Here is a 17,569-nt window from a genome sequence, read left to right on the forward strand (position 1 = left end):
AACAACAGCACGGTATACTTTTGTACATATTTTGTGCAAGAAATAGCACGAACACTGAGGACCAAATCTATGAAAATTTCAGCAACTTGTTTCTTAAAAAAAATAAAAAAAATACTATCAACTTTAATGACAACTAGTGGCCAAAGCCTCAAACTTGTATTTTCTTAGCTGTAAAGTAGTGCCTGCAGCAGCACAAATCTCCCACCTATCTCATGAAAATTTCTGGACTTCTCTTGGTGTATTCCCACCTATGCTACATCTTTCTTATATGGCAGAACCAAATTCATAATGTCCAGCTGTAAAGGTTACTCTTTTGCAGGCACAGTGCTCAAGATATGGCAATCTCTCCATGCTTTTTAACGGTTTCTTTAAGGCCTGTTTGTCTACAAGATTCTTCAGTATGAAAACATTTTGCATCTGGTTGTCAAGCAACAGATGCTTACTTTACAAATACAAAAAAGGTATATATGAATTTGAAATGCCCCAAGGAAAACTAGCATACAGATACAATGCAGATCAGGGAGACCGCTCAAAATAGCCTTTAAGAGTATATTCCATTATGAGAAAATAAGGAGGCCTGTTTCAGAGGAAACAATATGTCACACCAATGAAACCAGATTAATTATTTTGTATGGCAAATAGATGTGTCACATGCAGCAGCTTTTATAAAGTAGCCATTATAGTTCATTAATGCAAGATAGAAACACATTTAATTTTATCATCTCATTTTCTATGAACTTTGTGTTATTACCTGAATCCATCTTTATTTGCCTCAGTGAGGTGGCAGGTCCCTCCATTCTGACATGGATTTTGAATGCAGGAATTAATGGGCACACTGCAGTCTCGACCCTATTTGGGAAAATTCAAAAGAAACAAAGTTAGTAAGACTCATGCCATCTGAATCAGTGTCTCTTGCTCCCCTACCCTACATGTGGCACCATTTACAGGAGGCCTGTGGTCTTCAGACCCATCACATCACCTAATGTTCTTTATTGATGGTCAGATATATTCATCACTTAAGTGAGGATTTGGGCAGGGCGACTGTTCTGACCAACTGGACTGGTGGGTATCTTGGTATCATTTCAGTTTCAAGATTTGAGTTAACTCTTCATTTGACTGTTTTAAGGAAACAGCTCGTTTCATCATTACTCTAATCCACTTTAACCTCTAATGTTAGTTACAATGAAAAGAATTAATCATGGCCAAAGGTAAGCAGAAGGCCACACACACAGTCAGCACAAGACCACATAGAGTCGGTACTCATTCAACTGCATTTACCAAGTGCTCAGTTAAACACTGCAACAGTACACCATACTCATTACTACACATTGTCAAAACCTAAAGGGGAAAATTCATTTTTATCAAGGGAGCTGAGTTTGAATTTCAGTACAGAACACACTGAATCCTGTTTGAGACATCATCATTGAATCAGTTCCCTTCTCAAAGATTGCCCTTAAATATACATCAGTAACAACTGAACTTCACTACCTTGAACAACCTCCACTGTTACCAACTGACTTTTTATTGGCTCTTCAAGGCATAGACATATTTCTCTGATCATCATAACCTGCTGATTAGAACAAGCTATTTATAAAATGGGCAAAAACATTAAAGAGTTTGGTCTTGCTTTTCAGTTACTCACACAGTGGGGTGGAATAAAGACACCTGAAAGCCTCAATACTCAAAGGATCTGTGCAACCACAAGAAGTTCAAGAGATCGCTCTACTCTTCCTACCGAAGATCCCGTTAGCAGTGGCCCTCTGCCAGCTCATCTACTGGAAAGCTGATACATGACTGCAATCAAGATGAGAAAAATATCTCAGGAGATACATTAATTCAGTCAAGGTTGCTGGGGGTTTTTTTTGCCTTGGTTTAAAAAACTACTCTTTACATTACACTTTAGAGGAATAACAATGGTATAACCATTTGTAAGTTTCTAAACAAAGAGGGCAGATGTCAGCCGGTGACATCATTAGTGACATCTGTAACTTTTGTGTATTAGTACTCAACACTAGCCTACCACTGCCAACTTCCCTTGCTGACAACACTCATCAGAAGTCATTCCTTTCTCCACTGAATCTGCAACAGCTTCCAACCCTTTTCAGACTTCACATACCTGGTATGATGTACTGGAGTGAGGGACACTCAGATAGTTTCTATCGTCTCATGTTTTTATGATGGCCATGTTGTCAAAATGAAGCATCTTGATGCTTCAGCCATGTACTGCACATGAGAGCATCAACTGTTAGTTGTTTTTCCACCTAGCTTTGAGACTTTGTTTGTTGTTGTATCTTAAGATATACATTAGAATTACATTAGAATTAAGAATGGACTTTGAGAAGCCTAACACGGTACTTGGCAGATACCTGCCAATCATTTGCTTGCCTCGGGACGAATACAGTGGGGTTAGAAAAGGCATAGAAAAGGACTACCAGAATGTTCAAGGAGATGAGCAACTATTTTAGAAGAAGACAATATAAAGCCTACAACTCTTTAGTCTGGAGAAAAGAAAACTGATGGGGGTGGCCTGACTGAGGTCTACAAACTCATGGAGGTGGTGAATGCAGAATTTGTCACACACTAAATTCCTCAGCGGTAGAGGAACACTTACTGATGTCAGAAGATGAGCTTAATACAGATAAAAGAAAATACTTCTTCCAAAGTATGAGCTTCTGGGATGTTTTTGCCACAGGAGGTTGTGAGACACTGGTGAGGCCGCCCCTAGAGTACTGTGTTCAGTTTTGGGCCCCTCACGACAGGAAAGACATGGAGGTGCTGGAGCGTGTCCAGAGAAGGGCAACCAAGCTGGTGAGGGGCCTGGAGCACAAGTCTTATGAGGAATGGCTGAGAGAACTGGGGTTGTTTAGTCTGGAGAAAAGGAGGCTGAGGGGAGACCTTATCGCTCTCTACAACTACCTGAAAGGAGGTTGCAGTGAGGTGGGTGCTGGTCTCTTCTGTCAGGTGGCTGGAGATAGGACGAGAGGAAATGGCCTCAAGTTGCACCAGGAGAGGTTTAGGTTGGATATTAGGAAAAATTTCTTTACTGAAAGGGTTGTCAAGTATTGGAACAGGCTGCCCAGGGAAGCGGTTGAGTCACCACCCCAGAGGTATTCAAAAAGCACGTAGACAAGGCACTTCAGGACATGGTTTAGTGGTTATCGTTGATGGTTGGACTCGACGATCTTGAACGTCTTTTCCAACATAAATGATTCTATGATTCTATGAAGTCAGATAGTATAAAAGTCATTAGAGAAATTAATGTACAATAGATCCAAACCAGATATGAAAGGCAATAGGCAGACATCAGCATCCCTAGCTGGATGCTGGTGAGCACTGGGAGAACTGGAGGAGTGGTGGCAGGCTTGTGTACTCTTCTCAAACAGTAAAGATTTGCTGCTGCAGCCCTGAGAGACAGAATGCTGCAGTAAATGCACTACAGACCCATTATGGCATTTCTCATGTTCTTATATCAAAGTTGTTTGAAAGGCTTATTTAGCTCTCAACAAGGAAAACATTCCCTACCTTTTTTTCAAAAGAACCTATCTGCTCCCTGAATCGAGACTACATGGTTTTGTGCATTATGAAGGAACAGATTTCTTAGGAGAACCACACCAGGATGGGTTTGATCAGTTTGTCTCTGGCTGCATATCTGCTTGGGAAATCTCACTCTTGAGTGAAGAACAAATAGGCTAGTCACATCTTTCTAACCCTTTTTCATCATTGCCCACCTCTCTCTTACATCCTACATAGATCAGAAGTTCATGCACAGCTCTTGACTGGTGTGTCCATTTCCAGCAATGTGCCCAGCCTGGAGGTGACAAGCCAGCAGGACAAGGACTGTGCTGGTTCTGTGACAGCTCAAGCTCCATTCATGCTTTAAGTACTGTATAAATAATAGTAGCAATCTTAATCTGTCTCTGGAGTGCTTATCCTGAAATTGGTGCAGTCTCAATTAAGCCTAATGAAGGCATTAAAAAACCCAAACCAATTTATAAGTGTGAACTTTTCTACAGAATTAATTTGCTCTGGTCTGTCCACTCACGGTGCTAGGCTCTCCCATTCACATGTCATACAGTTCAGTCCTCCAAATACTACTGAAATCTTCCATATTTTTTCAGGTAGGACATACTGCCATTGTGCTGTGAGAAGAATGAGACACACAGTAATTATATTTTTGTCCAACACCACAGAGGAGCTTTGTTACAGAAATGGAAGACAAAGCTGTATTTCTTGAGGCTCTGTCCCCAGTGTTCCCCAGAGAAAGGAGCAGCAGCTTTGCACTTTAAAATTTGTGCAAAACCAAGGGAACAGGGACATCCATTTCCTTGGTTGAATCAGGAGAGAAACATTTCCAAAGAACAACAGGAAGACCTGGCCAACCCCCTGCCTCTCTGTGAGTTCATTCCCCCAAGACAGCATGCGAAGACCTCACCCAAGACCTGGCAGAGAGGGTTTCTGCTTCATCCATGCTGCATTTGCCAAACAGCCTGTCCTTCTCCATTTGAAATCCTGAGCCCCCAAATGTCTCAGGGAAGAATTGGGAAAGCGCCGAGGGAAGCTCATGCAGGTTTTATTTTGGCACCATGTGGTCCGCAGTACTTCACGAATGCGAGCCATGCAGCATTAACACTAATCCGCTGCCACCCTTCTGCAACATTGCCTGTGTTTTGTCCATCTGTGTTGTGAATCCTGTGTGTTTACCACATTATCCTAGTGAAGCTGGAAGATGCCATTTTTTATATTTCTAAGGTCACAAATACTTTTCCTGTGTCCCTGAAGAATGGACTGTTTTATAGATAGTTCACTAATGTCAGTTACTTCTGTTTCACATGAACTCTTCATCCCTGTATCACTAAAATACTAAACCCTTTGCAGCTAAGCACAGCATAAGTAAAGCAGAAACCACAGCATCTGTTTTTCTGAAGGTTTTCGTCACAGTTGAACACCGTGTAAAACAGTCCCATCACTTCTACCATAATTACTCAGATTATTTTGGATGTTCTTGTAAAAATTTAATAAAGATAAATGTTAAAATGAGAGCAAGGCATTTTCAGTCTCTCTCACTGGCACATGAAATTTCTCATGACTTAGACTCAGCTCTCATTTCCGTACTGAACATGGCTGAATTATTGGCTTCTTGGGCCTCAGGCACCATGGAAACCGCTTAGTATGTGCTGCTGAATCAGACTTAATTACAACACTAAGTTGCTATGTGGCTTTAGGAAAATTAGAGTCTCTCTGACTCAGTTTACTCGTAATAAATGGGCAAACAGCACTTAATCCTTCTCTGAGGATTATCTTCTCTGAGTTGACTTTATCAATAGCACATTGAGAGCCCACAAAACAAGTACAATTTCTCTAACACAGAAGACTATGAAAAACAAAGAAATCTGAAAGGAGGGAAGCTGCAGGAAATATTGGTACTAATAAATCTACAGCAAAGCAAGGCCATTTTATTTCTCTATAAGACTGTCAACTACCCAGAAGAGCCTAAAGACATTCTAGAAACATCTTTCAAATGAATAATGCAATTCTCTAGTCTCAATTTACAGTAAGACTGTTCTTACTGGAAAAAATGGAATTGCTGTCAAGCATCACTAAAATTAATTTATCTGTGAATTGGGAAAAACTTTTTGAATTACATTCCCTGGAAGAACTATTGTTACAAAGGAGAATATTGTATATTTGCTTCAAGACTAAAGAGCCTCTTAATGAAGTCTGAATCAGAAAAAGCGGTGCAGACTTTGTTTCAAGGACAGGCAAGAAGATATGACTCTCTCAGCAATTCACAGAAAGAGGATGAAGGTCCCTCTGTGTGTAATATTTTATTTCTAGAGCTTTTTTAAGCTGCAATAAATTTTTGTCTAGTCTGATAGGAAAGCATCAGATCCCAAACATGTTTGTGTAATTTCTCTCATTTTCTGTAGAAGAGGAAAGGATTAGGTGTTGAAACATAAAATTTCTGCAACTAATCAGAAGACATATATGTTCAGAGTCCAGCTGCCTTTTTAAATCTGAAGTACCTCAGCTGGTCCAGATTTTATCTTGGCTGCTCCAGCTCCATATTTCAGAAACTATCTACCATACTTAGAAAGTGTCAGTTCTTCATTTCATACTCAACAGTAATTAACTGCATTGGGCATTAGTGTATATACAAGCTGTTCCTCAGTACTGCTGTGCCAAATTCTAGCCTTTACAAGTATCCAATACTGGAAAACATTACATCATGATTAGTAAAACACCCAAGAACAAGTAGCAAAAACTAATAATGACCTCAGCAGGAAGAACAAAAGATAATATAATAAAAAAAAGCACTCATTTGCTTTGACACTGTTTCAAGCACTGCAATTTTTTTTTTAAATTAATTTTCACAAATTAGTATTGGCTATGGAGACTGAAAGCTTCATTCAAGATCACATGGCTGAGATTTGACCTCTGTCCATTTTAGTGTGATTCTTCACCCATTTCTAAGAGCAGCGGGCACAGATAAGAGGTGGCAGCATGGAGCTTGCCACCAGCACAAGGTAGAAACCTCTTGGTGTATAAAACCGTCATTGCTGACTGCAGTAGAAACATGATCCAGCCAGTGATGAAGACGCCTGCAGACAGGCAGAAGTCTATCCAACTTCAATGGTTTGTGAATAGGGAGACCTCTGTCCAGCTAATTACAGCCTTGTTCATCAACTACAATGTTTTAAAGTATGCTGGAAAAATGAGCTATACAAAAGAAATACCAAAGTTTATTCGAGTTGTTAACAATAAACAACATGTTCATAATAAATTTTATTTAGATGGTATATGTAGAGAACAGATGGTAGTGTTCATGTGTTTAGTAAAAATACTAGACGAAGACAAATATAGTTGATAGAGACTTTAAATTAAGAACTAGGAAGTTTTCATAACTTAATTACCAAGTTCTAAATACAGCTAAAACTTTTAGGGAAAACAGACAAAATTATCAGCTACAAAGATACTGTACTGCAAACCTAGTCCTTTACATTGCTAATAGTGGAAGCAATGCATCCACATCCAACTCTGTCTCACAAACGTTAATGCACTTGCCTTATGGGTGTTCTGGTCAGAAGTTAATAAGCAATCATTACATCAAGGGAAAAGGCTAACTAAATCTTCCAGTTCATGATAGGCTTGAAGGAAAATTCACGGAAAGATAAACTGAGAAGTGCACTGTGTTTTATGAGTGTGTTCGGGAATGTTATTCAAACTTACAAGTATCTGCCAGCTTTAAATTTTTAACCTCCTAATGTTGTGAAATTAAGAAAAAAATGGACACTTACAGCCACTGTGTGTAGCTTTGCTCTGCTTCCACACAGCTTGGGAAGTATTTTATGAAACACAGTTTTCTGAACAATTCTGACATATGCTGATTGCTTGTGTGTAAAAACTACATCTGCATGTGCCAGTGGGACTCATTCATATATTCAGACCTGCAGAGGTCTAATAGAGTGAAGGGCTAAATGTGGTGTGTAAACAAGTCATGATTCCTGATGCTTCATATAAAAGAATGAGATGAGATGGGATGAGAGGAGAGGAGGAAAAAGCATCCAGAAAAAATAGAAAACACAGACACTCAGCACAGTCTGAACTCTTGAAGAGATTTTTTACTTGAGTTTTTCTTCTTTCTTGCTTAGTAAAGTGAGAACTACAATCAAAAGTTTTCCTGAAGTTATGGCATACAGCTATCCAATAAGGTATGAGCTGATGCTACAGTCTTTTACTTAGTGGCCTCTTTACCAGTGTCTTTGTTCATCATTGAAACCTTTATGCCTCTGGTTATAAATAGTCAAAATCGGAGAGTAAATTGAACTATTCCCAGGCCAGGAAGGCAAAGAGATGTCTCACGAACAAAGTTTTATCACATAAACCTCAATTCCACTAGAAAATTAAGCTAGGAAATAAGAATGAGGTATTCAGCAGTTTCCCTGTAATAAATATATTTAGCAGCCATAAATACAAAGGAGAAACAAGAAGAATTTTGCATAATTGACCAAGGAAACACTATGCCATGAATTCAGCTACACAGCTAATACACCCAGTTACAAGTTTGGTAGGAAAAATTCTCTCAAGTTCTATGCACGATTGTGTATTTCAGAGCCTTTCATTGCAAAGAAAACCACTATTTGCTATAATGAGATCATGAAAAGGAAAAGCTTTACATGTACTGCAAATCTTAAAGTAAGTTATGAAAGTTAGCGTGCCATCTTATGCTAATTGAAGCATGAAGGACTATGATGGACACCTCAGCGATCGCTACAAACACAGCAACTCAGCTTTGTGAAGGGAATACTTACTTATCAAATAATTAGAGATGCTGCAAACTGGGTGAAGAACGAAACTAGCTTTAAAACATAAAATGAATCTAAATTCTTTTGCAGGAAGGGCTAAAAAATATGGCATTGGGAATTACTCTTATTTTACCAACAGAACCATTTGAAACTGATTTCCTAGTTGACTGCACTGATATTAAGATATATGTAGCCAGCTTATACACTGATATCTATATACAGTAGTCTGAAGCTCTTCAGCAGATCCAGGTGATACTGTTTCCTTGTTTATGCTCTTTCTGGCCATGGACATAATGGCTAAGCCTCAATCTGGAAAAGATGTAGATGACGCTCATTGGCAAGGTCAAACAACTACAAGAGCTGGCAGGGTGTATGTTAGATCCATCTGCTTAGGCATATATACAAATTATTTGGCAAGGCATGGATGATATCACAGTAATTTTGGATCAGATTGCTTTTAGATTGCCAGGTGGAAGTTGAAAGATTTTGATCATCTGTTGTTCACAAAAATGCTGTGACTCCTCCTTCTGAATGCAGACCTTGCTACAGACATCCACGCCATGGATGCCTCTAGGTTAGGGTACTCACAGTGGTGAAGAATTAACTATTTCTCTTTAGTCATCTGTCCCAATGGGGTAACAAAAATATAGTTTCTGAGGATTGCTGTTTACAAGCCAATTAATTTAACATGAAAAAGTAATTAATTTCATCCATTTCTAGTTTTGAAAAAAGTTTTAAAATAAATTTGAATTTACCTAGACAATTCTGATTTCTTTTTTTAGGTCAATATCATTGTTTATACAGCTATACTTACATCGACAAAACAATAAAAAAAAAAAGTTGCCCGCTGCTCACAAGCATCATGAGAAATAATATTTGCTAAATGGCATAGAAGCTAGATTATGAAAAGAAGATACATTGATATTGTTTTTGTTGCTGCCCTCCACCTGCCATTTGGCTGATTTAACTCCCTCTGAAAACTTTCACAGTGTTAGTGTCTGAAGCAAAAATATAGATAATAGTTATTTATACTTCACCATGTTCAGCACTGTATAGTTATCTTCTATGCCAGTCTAGCTTCATTTGGCACCTGATTAAACAATAATTGGGCATGGCAGCAGCACTTTTTAGTGACTTCCTTGTCCTTGTTAATAAATCACAATTGTCAATTTATACCAAATTAGGAGAACTCTGCTCTCTTAAGCCTCATTTTATTCAAATCAGAAAGATTTATGATCCTCCAGTGTATAATACACCTTCCATTACCTCTGTAGCTAGTAATCAAGAATATGCCCGTCAAAGTCAAAGTGTAAGGATTCATCATATTATCTTTTAAAAACTCTAGTTCTTCTCCCACAAGTATGAAATTTAATTCTCAGTGGACATCTGAGGTTTATTTTGCAATTATATTCATTACCACGTAAATCCTGATTGTCCTTCTAAACCTCTCCTTACATAAGCACTTTGTGTTTCAATGGTCTTTTGGGCTTTTAATCAATGACAGAAGATATGTCATTAATCCATCACGGAGTCAATTCATGTAGCACATATCTGAACTGAGTCCAGAGGTGCCAAACTGGATGGGGCAGGTGTTCTAGAGCTTCCAAGGTTACCTGATCAACTGGCTGATACAGATCACTGCGTGAATATTTTGGGAGATGTAGAAGAAAATTAGGGACACTGAAAATAGTTGATTTTGCCCAGGGTTGCCTCTGTACATGAAATCCAACCCCAAATATTTGATGTCAAAATTGAATAAAATTGAATATTTTACATGTATTCTCTAATTCAACCAATATTCATGAATGAGAATAATGTTTTCAGTACCTTCAAAACACTTAAGGGACTATTTATTTTAAAATACATGTTGCAGTGACAACAAAACTTTCCCTCTCAGGCTATCAAAAGCCATTGCCTCCTCCTTAATGTGAAAACTGTAAAGAAAGTTCTAAAGACTGGGTATTTGTATGGAAAACACAATTCTTCTTATTAATAAGAAATAAAAGAAATATAACTGCTGTATTTTAAACTTACTGCTCAAGGCAATTAACCTATGCCTAACATTTAAGCTATTGAACAAAGCCTCCACGAGACGGGAGGGACAAACTATATGCAGGAACCCAGCGAAACCTAACATGAGGCAGGGCTTATGTGATTAAAAAGTCTCTCCAAAGAACTCATTAGATTTCTGAAATAAATAGAGCTAAAGATGCTGGAAGAGTCACAGTCCATTTGAAGAAACTTTTGCTGGTGTATCCATGTCTGTTAAGAATGCAGGCTTTTGGTTTGGAGCAGTTCTGTACTGATAAAAAGTCTCACAGTAAAATACACGTTGTATCAGCAAAAATGCCAGTATAATGTGTTTTGCTTGTGGAAGCTCTGTAACACTTCCCCTACAAGAGCTGCCAGTTCAGAGATACCAGCAATCCTTCCTGGCACAAACCCAGACTGCAATTTGATAGGGGGTTGAACTGGGACAGGTAACCCAGGCAGGCAGCCACGTTTTCAGAATCAAACATGCAAATGAATTCTTCAGACTACTAAAGAAATCAAACATGCCCACTACAATAATGAGCAAGAGCACAACATTTATTTCAGAGGCGCTCAGAAGTACGAGGAGGGGACCTGCAGGGGGCCATGGAGACAGGCGTCTGCCTGGCACCACCTCAGTGTTGGAGCCTGACACTGTCAGCAATGGAGCGCAGAGAGCTTTGGTACAACTTTCCCTGTGGTGTATGTGCACTTACCCCTAAGCAGTAATCTACTAATTCTCCAGCTAGTCTGGCATTATATCACTTCTGTTAACAGGCGAGAGTTTACTCACACATGAGAAAGTTTTCTTTTCAGCTTAGCCTGCTTACAGCAACTTCACCAATTCCATCATCCCCAAAGGAAAGGGGAAAATAAGGCAATTAACCTCCTAGGACAATCTCTGTTCATGTTCTTGAACAGCAAAAGAAACCCAGAAGCCATATCATCAAGTACAGTCAATGCCAAGAAAGCCTCAAGGATAATAGATGACAATCACAAGAAAATTTAACAATACGGATTTTCAGCTGTGACGAACTACTTCAACTGATTCAATTATGCAGAAATGGTGGGATGTAAAAAATTAAGAGCTGGTTAAACAGAACTTGATTAAGCACAGTTATAGCAACCAGCAATCACCTGAAAGACAGACAAACCACAGAGGAAGAAAAATTATTATTTAGTGTAATAGGACCAGGCAAACATAAGAACAAGAGCCTGAAATTCAGACTAAATGCCAATAAAAACTTCTCCTTTACCCTGGGAAAAGAAAGATTGGAAGTCTGGTCTCTTAAGGCATTTAGAACTAGACTAGAAAAACAGCAGTAAAAACAAAGTGGGGGGTAATAATTCACATTGACAAAAGAATGAATATGATGGTGCCCACCTGTGGGTATGGCTTACTATTCACCTTAACTGCTCAGCTACTTCTCCTGATGCAGCACTGAACAAACACAGCAAATGCCTAAAGCTGCTCAACATCTGCTTCCTTGTCGGCCTAACAAAAATGGAAATACTTCTTCAGAGCTGGCTTTATTGTTAAAAGCCCTCATTAGGGCATGCCACAATACATTACTATGTTTTTTACAGGGCTTGTGGTGGGTGTATGCATGCCTCACTACCTTCAGCCAGCAACTGTGGCGGTAATCCTTCCTTAAGCCTTTCATTTTAATGCTCTTCTAGATGTAAATCTCCATTTTCTTTAGACCTGCTATAATAGAAAGGGCAAAAAGAAAGAAACACAAGCCTGACTGATGCATGTTAAATTTTATGGAATAAGCATACACAGGAAAATATTGTGATTTCTGCAGTTTTTTTCTGCCCTAGGAGCATTATATGAAATTATAACTACCTACTGCTGACAGTGGTGTTTGCCCTAAAAATTCATACATAAATATAGGTCTACTCATTTTACGTGGCCACCCATTACCTCTCATCCCTAAAGGCTTTCTGCTTTACTTTACTAAGAGTGGAAAGTTCTTCTTCAACATCCATTAATAAGTATTTTCAGTATGGTTAAAACAAACAAACAAAAAATAAACCACCCCAGATCACATAAACACACGCTCCAGGAAAATTTATTAGAATGAAAGTTCAAGGCAGAACCACCTCACACAAACAGTATTTTGCTGCACTGATTTCTTTGTACGAAAACTTGGCATTGAGCTCACATTCCACTGCCTGTCCCCCCGACCCTGACACTGGGAGAGAAAAGAGGCCAAGACAGAGTAACACGTGAAGGCAGAGATGTTTGCTCTCCTGTCTCACATGGAAGAGGGCAGGCTGGTTTAAGAGTTCCTTCCAATTTCTCCTCCTTTTGCAATTCCAGCTCAGGGATTTATTTGTGCACTGAATGATGTATATGGGGACTTATATGCATATGTTAATAGATCCAAAGAAACAAAAGCACGGAGTAACATTTCCAACCAGTATTAGCCTAACAAACTAGGCATGGACTCTCACACAGCTGGCATGCATCAGCAGCCAAACTCTACACTTGGTTACATTCATATAACCCCACCCAAATCAGCGTAACTGTGAAACTGGCCCATTGGAATAAACTTGCACTGTCTCAGCCTTGAGCTGTAAGAGCTGGCCAGAATATCTGTACATGAGCAAACACTACCATATCTACATTTTAGGATCAGTTCTGTGTTGAATACTCCTCAAAACAGCCATTATACTAGGGCTCTGACAGATTATTCATGTAACGCTACAGAAGTAGATCTACATGGCAAAGTGCAAATACAGCAAACTTCATTTGCCTGTGCTCCAAGCAAATGCAAGGCCATGTGTGTGAGTGAACGATACAGGCAGTGAAGCACTGAGTCCCTGCCAATGGTACGGGGTCTGTACTGGTATAACCTGCTTATTAGCCCTGTGCTGAGCAGTCACAGCTTCTGCTCAGCTACATCTATCTGCTTAGGTGCTGGCACATTAGTTATATCTCTGTACAGCATGATAGACACAAATCCCACATACCCCAGAGACACTCTGCTCTGAGATTCTCAATTTCTAACCCTGTTTCCAGGGACAAAAACCTGGCACGGGGGGCAGGGAGGAGGAAGAGCCAAATTTCTAGTAGAACTTTGGAGCCAGCTTCCTCACTAAATATCATTCTGGCTTCACTATAATGCCTCCCACCACAAGAGTCTGGCTGCAAATAATACTGTCTCTCGAAAGCCCAAGAGCTTTACCCGGGATTTTTCCAATTGTATCTGTCATTCTGGATGACTGGTGAAATTGCTTGAACCCTCAAGATACTGCAGTGCTGCTAGAAAAGTCAGGGCACTGGCTGAACTCAACAGGGAGGTGAATAGAGTTGGATAAAATTTACAGAGGAACTCGACCACAGACACACATCAGCATCTGCTGCCTGAAGTGTGGGATATGTGCTGTACTAATTTTACCTATCTTCACTTCCCATTTCAGACAGCTTTTGGTAACAGCAGAATCCAGAGCTGACAAACATCCCACATCCCAACAGCTCAGGCTCCCATTTATCTGAGCACCCAAAGAGGCTGCAGCGATGCCTAGGCAGGTAGTGCATTTCATGTTCCAGGTTGGCAGTGTTCTTCCATTTTAGATAAAACACAGATGTATTTTAAATGCTTTCTCCCCAGTTCTACAAATAACTCTATTTGGAAAAAAAGATAACTATTCTCCTTCATTTGTTGTTACCTCAGTTTTAAGAAAAAAAGTATGAAAGACACAAAAATCAGCCAAAAAATCCAAAAGGGCGTTTTAAGAATACAGCAACAACAAAATACACTTAGTGTTTTTTTCACTCACCTTAGTTTTTACTACAGCTATTCAAGTAAATCCTTTCTCAATGGCTTATTGATTGCAAGTTTGATTATTCTCTTGAATTCTAACATCCATAGACTCGATTTTATAATATCAATGGGAATACATAAAAGCCACACGCTCTGCAGGATAAATGAATTAATATGGTACTGTTATCTATTTACCAGCCACCGGCTGCACTCACACACACTTGCACTGCAGGTGGCCAGCCGCATTTAAAGCAGAAGAAAGCTTCGTTTCTCTACTTGTAATCATACTTCACAATCTAAACCACACATATTTAAATAATCTTTCAAAGAATGTTATGGAGAAGAGAAAAAAACCCCTGCTGGATAATTACACCTATGTCTGTGTTTAATATGAAAACACAAGTTTCATAACATTAAGAGACATTTCCTGCCAGCACTGGTGGCACCCTGGAGCTCAGGCTTCTGCAGCCCGCCAGTTGCCGTGGGTGGCACTCTCACACCATCTCCCACTGTCTTTGGGGCTTTGTCCCCAAAGAACAACCACAAAAGCACTGTTTCAACCATGGCTTATGTATAGCAAACACATTCATCACCCATTTTAAGGAAAGAGCTGCAGCAAAGATAGCTATCAGCACATAGCCGCCTCCATTCCTAAGTGAGTAATCTGTATTTCTGTCCTCATCAAATACAACTGCTCGGCCCACTGGCCTCTCAGCTCAGGTGGTCCATGAGTTATCTCACTTTTAAGTTTACTCGAACCCATCGTGGGCAGCATTACACATTGCTAAAAGCCCCATAAGGTATACATTCAAGAGCAAAAACATTTTTGTGATAATGAAAAATAAGAGATTGAGTCATCATCAGTGTGGTAATGAAAAATAAGGCTATAGGCTTTTGCAACTGGATTTAACTGGTAGAAGTTCCCAATTCCATCAGACACCAGTTTGGCAACTGGTAACTTAGGTGGCTTTCTGCTAGTTGGCTAGTTGGCTTACTGTTTTTTTTCCCCGAAGGCTAGCATGAGCATAGGAACCCCAGAAAGTGGTCTGTAACTGTCCCTTTCCAGGGAAGATTATAAAGTCGTCAGCTTATTTGAATGAGCTTACATTTGAAAAAAGGGTGGGTTTTTCACTTTATTGATGCACTCTTCCACACAGGATTTTTTCAAACCTACATCAAACAAGGAAAAACAAATGCTGAGAGGGCAGATTTAGGACAATTTATCAAGGTCTGGGAAATAGCTTCCAGATGGATAGAGCTGTTTGGTGCTGGCTGGTGAGAAGGAAGCAAGGTATTGTTATTGAATTAGCATGAATCTCTGGTGGAGAACTGCATGGTAGATAGAGTGCTCCTTTCATATGGTTTGCATTTGGACCTGTCATATTTCATTTTTATTCAAAAACCTGTGGTAAAGACACACAGTTCTTTTTGGCTTATTAAATTTCCACCAATTCTCCCTGTACTGTTATCCAGTCAGTATTTTTAAACTCTGCTCTAAGTGCCATGCCTGGGTCTGTTTGCTCCTTGCCATGCTTGGATGACATCTTGGTGCTTACAAGCTCACAAGTGGTTTTAGGTTTTGCCTTCACACACTGAATGTTACCTGAGAAAGTGTGAGAGAGAGGAGAAAAGCTGGATGCTCTGTGAGATGTTTAAACTGAGTCATTTCAAGAGTTTATCAAAACCTTTCTAAGCAAAACACTGCATAATGAGGTCTAATGCACACTAGAAAGTGATTGCTAATATAACTAGAGGATTATTCTTGATTATTTTCTTGTTAATAAATCCTCCCTTTGTAAACATGTCTTCTAGCCGTATAAATACATTTATATATTAGTCCATTTGCTAATACAGAAATAATGTAAAAACCAGCCAACCCAACAAGCAAAAACGTAAGGGCAAAAAAAGATATGCTCATAACGAACAAATTTCTGCTTTGAATAACCTTGATACCTGTTCCACAATATATGCCTTATGCAGTAAGACATATACAAAGATTTATGCATTCTCCTGCTAGTTTTGAAAGTGTTTACTTTTCAAGTTATCCTAACAGTCAGCTAGTCCCTTCTGAAGAATTCAACCTAGTTTATGTTAAACCTCAAATTAAAATGACCATTCTTCTATTAACCTGAGGAAATAAACAGCCACAGTTTCCCGCATTGCAAAGACAAATCAATTGTTACCAAGTAGTTAGTTTCGGTTAAATGAATTTTTGACAATGTGGTCCTAGAAAAGCTGCTGGTTGATATGCTAATGGGTAGAAGGATTTTTAATGAGAGGAAATTTCCAATTTTTTTCCAATTATTTAGGAGAATTGTTATTACACTTGAGTACTAGGCGTGGGGGCACTGTGGTGAAATAGAAGAAATGAGCTTTACATCCTCCCTTTTCCAATGTTTCAGGGATCTACCACTATTACTCTGTTACCACCTGGGATGTATCCTAGGCAAACAGAGAAGGGAAATGGTGATATCAGAACCAACTAATTCCTAAATCTTACCTGAAATGTAAGACATGGATACTTGTGCTTACTTCCCACATGTATGTCTGGTTTTGCCCTTCATTTTTTTCCCTAAAGTTCTTATTACTCTGTGTTTTATAAGCATCTGCTTCAACTGACCAAGACTCCGTAAGAAATATCCAATGAGGCAAATAAAATCACAGTCTACAGGATACAACCTGCTTCTTTGGCTGTAACATCCGATCCCCCCCAGGCTGTGAACAGATTTTATGCCTCACTTACCACTTATACGTAATCCTTCAGCTACTGACTGCTGAGCTAGGATTCCAGTTATATCAACTCTGGAACAAAGTCTTGGTAGCTTTAAGTTCTCATGATGCAGTGTTAGCAATGGGAGTTATACATCACTCCTGAAGAAACTGCATTGCTCAATGACATGATTTTCCAATTTTCAAAGGTGTTATCAAGATACTGACACTGCATGCTCACAATGCTTGGCATCTACAGGATTCCACATTTGCAGATCCCTCTATGGACATTAGGGCTCAGAAGGCAGAGACAGCTGAGCTAGTGGTTGTGTCTGATCAGTTATCACCTTTCTGCTAATCAGTCTGTGTAAGATGGATGTAAACTAGCAGGTATCAACATTCTGTCGCTGTGGACTAAACTGGCCCTTAATTCTCATCTGATTTGCCTCCTCTTTGGCCTGGCAGCCTATGAAATGGTTATCATGTTGCTGGCAAAAGAAAAGAAATTAAAAGGAAGATAAAAGCAACTTGCCATTTCATAAGGATGTCTACAACAGAGCATCCGAGAATGGCCAAGGTTGGAAGTGACCTCTGGAGATCGTCTAGTCCAACCACCCTGTTCAAAGCAGGGTCAACTACAGCAAGTTGCTCAGGATGATCTGTATAGCCACAGCACAGAGAGAAAGAAATGCCTTTCCCATTGCACAGGACAAGATTTGTCGCAGGGTACAGTTGAAAGGTCACCTACAATCT

General features: G+C 39.4%; 1 protein-coding gene across 2 annotated transcripts in view; it reads right to left on the reverse strand.

Annotated features, from left to right (window-relative positions):
• Positions 1 to 17,569, reverse strand: part of SLIT3 (slit guidance ligand 3) — a 537,089-nt gene that overhangs the window by 61,343 nt on the left and 458,177 nt on the right. For both annotated transcript variants that reach the window (XM_075056287.1, XM_075056286.1), the window contains exon 28: positions 752 to 849. In XM_075056287.1, the coding sequence (XP_074912388.1) occupies positions 752 to 849 (98 nt within the window). The remainder of the gene's footprint in view (positions 1 to 751; positions 850 to 17,569) is intronic.

Source organism: Buteo buteo, chromosome 24 (assembly GCF_964188355.1).
Source record: "Buteo buteo chromosome 24, bButBut1.hap1.1, whole genome shotgun sequence".
Classification (NCBI taxonomy): domain Eukaryota; kingdom Metazoa; phylum Chordata; class Aves; order Accipitriformes; family Accipitridae; genus Buteo; species Buteo buteo.